Below are 3,323 nucleotides of genomic sequence, written 5' to 3'. Positions count from 1 at the left end.
ACGACCCAGCGTTTTCAGGAAAGCTCCCCCGGCGGATCGAGTGTCGGGAAATATGTGTCAGCGCCTGAAACCGGGAAAAACTCGAGTCACCAGGGCTTGGCCGCTGTGCTGTTGACGCCCCAGGCGGTTCGCGTTAAACATGGGGTCACCCGGGGAGATTCGTGTGCGACGGCACCGACAGCACCGCGGGGATTCTGCTCCCGGTGACAAGTTTCTGAGGCGCGCAGAGAATTGCTCCGTTAGTCCCAGCCACCGGCAGCCCCGTCAAAACGAGCACAGGAGCTGCGGAAGAACACGCTGCATCCAAGCATTCGTCTGAGCAGCTTCCTAGTATTCTTCTGCAGCCAATTCTTTAAGGAATTTAAGGAACTGTGCTTTAAAAGCACACTTTTATGCCTCCAGCATCCTGGAATGCTCTAGAAATACTGCTGAGCGCTCATGTCCTAACTTACCTCTGATACCTTTGCTTTCAGAGAACTTTCTGCACTGGACAATTGATCAAAACGAAGGAGATAAGTGGAAGATCGAGGATCTGCCTGGAGCTCACGGAACAGACCTGCCAGATCCCGACGTACACAAATACTTTGTCACTTCATACGGGTAAGAACCAGACGGCAGCGGAGCTGGGAGACCTGCGTCCTCCTGCCCACCCGCAGAGACACCACAGTTACGAGGCTAGAGGCAGGTGTGGGAACACAAAGGAGCTCAATTAACCTTTTTTTATCCTAGTTAGCGTCAAGAGGCAGGTGTGCTGCCACAAGGATTAACCGCAGCAAGTGTTCAACTCTCTGGCCACACCAGGCGTTTCCTGTAACATTTTTTATGGCCACAATGAGCCACAGGATCTGTTTCTCTTCCATCGAGGGCAGTGGGCAAAGGTTGAGGCTCATCAGACGCTCTTACCTGACAGCGTCAGAGCTCTCAGAGCGGGAGGAGTTTGTGAGGGTCACAGCTCACACCAAAAGCTCTCAGTGGAGGATCAGCTGCTTTTGCATCTGTTAAGCAGCAGTTCCCCACCACCAGCGGATGCTGTGCAGGTGCAGGGACCCCTCTGACTTCTAGGTAACTCCCATTAATTTGGGAATGAAGCTCATCGGTTCACTTCCTTCTGGTTCAGGACATGGCAAAGGTCTGCCCCAGCCACGGCAGCCTCAAGGGCTGGGTGGGCTCTGGGGGAGAGTGAAGCCGTCGGGCAGGGGCGGCTGGGAGAGGGAGGAGACGTGAATCTGTAAATGTTTCTGTTGCAGGCCATGCCTCAAGTCTCAGCTCATCACCCTGCAGAAAGAAGGATACTGGAACGAGCTGATGGACGAGAAACGGCCGGAAATTGTCGTCAAGGACTGGTAAGCATGTGCACGGAAAACTGCAATTTCTGCCTTTGGCCTAGAGATGAGCCAGTCTTCTAAAGCTTCTCGTGCTGTGAGATTAGTTCTTTATCCTTTGGGAGCTGACTAGAGCAGAAGCTGAATCTAAGTTTCTTCCATGGGCCGTGAGGAGGTGGCAATCCTGTGCCAAGCAGGGCAGCTGGAAGGGTCAGAGCTCCTGCACAGCTGTGGGGTGGGTGCTCCTTCTGCCCAGCAGACGGGGACCCCCTCCCAGACCATGTCTGAGCTCCAAAGAGAAGCGAACGCTGTGTGTGCACGAGGGCTGGGTACGCACTCGCTGCCTCTCCAGGTACGCCGCCAGATTCGACTGTGGGTGTCGCTACGAGCTGACGGTGCAGCTGCTCTCTGAAGACTACCTTGTCCTCGAGGAGTTCCACCCCGAGCCCGTGGTGATAGAGCAGTGGAGCGATGCAGTGTGGAGAGAGGTAAGCACCAGCCCCGGCAGCTACTGGGACACGCAAATCTTCCAATTCTTACTTGGCCGAAAAGTCCCAAGCGGACCTTCTTCCTCTGCTCGATAAACTGGCAAGTCCTCGCTGTCGGCAGTGCTGAGGGAGCAGCCGTGCCGGGCAAGAGCTCGGTTTGGGTTGTGGGTGCCCAGCGTTTTCTGAAGAGTATCCCCTGGGCTTCTGTGTCGTTTTAGCTCAGTCTCTTTGACTGTTTGTTTCTCAAATTTTGTCCAAATTATTAAGTTACCCAGTACTTTTCACTGGATAAAGAAGCTTTGTTTTCAAACTACTGAATGGATGTCATTTCAAGTATTGCAGACATCATTTTTAAACTGCTACATGTGTTTAACTGGCTTGATTTGCTGCAGATTCCCCATTACATGACAAACATATGTTACATTTGACTTGGAGAGGATTTCAGGCTGAGTAAGAGAGGCTTTCCTCCTGCCCCTCAAAAAGGGGTCTGATGCACTGTCACTGAAAGAGACCGTAGAAAGAGCTTTTTCCAAGACCAAGACTTGCGTGTTGTCGGCGCCTGAGCTCCTAGGTCAGCGCTGGTTTCTTTAGGCAAGTGAAGAGGAATTTTCTTCTTTCTCTCCAGGTTTCTCACACCTTCCAGAATTACCCACCTGGAGTTCGTCACATTCGTTTCCAGCACGGAGGCCAAGACACCCAGTTCTGGGCAGGATGGTACGGGGTCCGGGTGACAAACAGCAGCATCACCATCGGCCCCGCGACATCGACGTGAAGGCACAAAATATGGGTTTGCTTTCACCTCAGGGCTGTAACCAGGTGGTCGCAGGTCACTTATTTGTCTGTACTCCCTGGGTGACTGATCCTGGCTCTATCTTGCACAGCTGGCTAGTTCTTGTTCACAGCAGGACTTCTGCAGCCCCTTTGGAAGGGCTTCTTCTTCATCCTTCATCCTCCTGTCCCACAGGTGTTACTGCAGCTAGTAGTGCCCTCCACGGGAGGAAGACTAGGACAATTAAATACAACATCTGTCTTTTTCTAGTTAATATGTTGTTGTGCTCCAGCCTAACAGTAAGTCTGAAACAGAAACCCTTTCTGGTTTATGGAACTTAGGGAAGATGAGGCTAAAGTGTTGCATTTCAGGCTAAAATGTTTGTTTCATTTCAGATTATCAGTCCTCAAGGGCTCTGCTACAGAGAGACGTGTTTTGTATGGTTCTTTCCTGTATGGTTCTTTCCTGTATAAAAACATGTATTTTTCACATCAGACTTTTCACAGCGTAAGGAACCTGTCAACCCTTTTTCATAAACGCTGCATTCCTGGTACTGAAGTGCTTGCTGTTTCTGTGTCACAGCGATACGTGCCTGCCTTCCCTGTCCAAACACAGCTCAGCGTTGTTTATTTGAACCGCTAGAGAAAGAGGAGGTAAGAAATGCCTTGAGGTGGCTGCTTTACAACCTAAGCATCTTTTGACCGTGCTGGGCTTTTCCCGTGCTGCCTTTCCTGGCTTGTACTG

At 51.4% G+C, this 3,323-nt stretch overlaps 1 protein-coding gene across 1 annotated transcript; it reads left to right on the top strand.

The window, feature by feature from the left end:
- Positions 1–473: 473 nt before the first annotated feature.
- On the top strand, positions 474–2,582 carry FBXO6 (F-box protein 6; the record flags this gene model as incomplete). Its single annotated transcript, XM_009867658.1, has 4 exons — positions 474–600; positions 1,248–1,343; positions 1,675–1,810; positions 2,436–2,582. Coding segments are annotated over 4 exons (506 nt in total), but the record flags the coding sequence as incomplete, so codon positions are not given.
- Positions 2,583–3,323: the final 741 nt, after the last annotated feature.

Source organism: Apaloderma vittatum, unplaced genomic scaffold (genome assembly GCF_000703405.1).
Source record: "Apaloderma vittatum isolate BGI_N311 unplaced genomic scaffold, ASM70340v1 scaffold29320, whole genome shotgun sequence".
Lineage (NCBI taxonomy): Eukaryota > Metazoa > Chordata > Aves > Trogoniformes > Trogonidae > Apaloderma > Apaloderma vittatum.
Note: the sequence above shows the minus strand (reverse complement) of the source record. Positions and strands in the feature narration are given on the sequence as shown.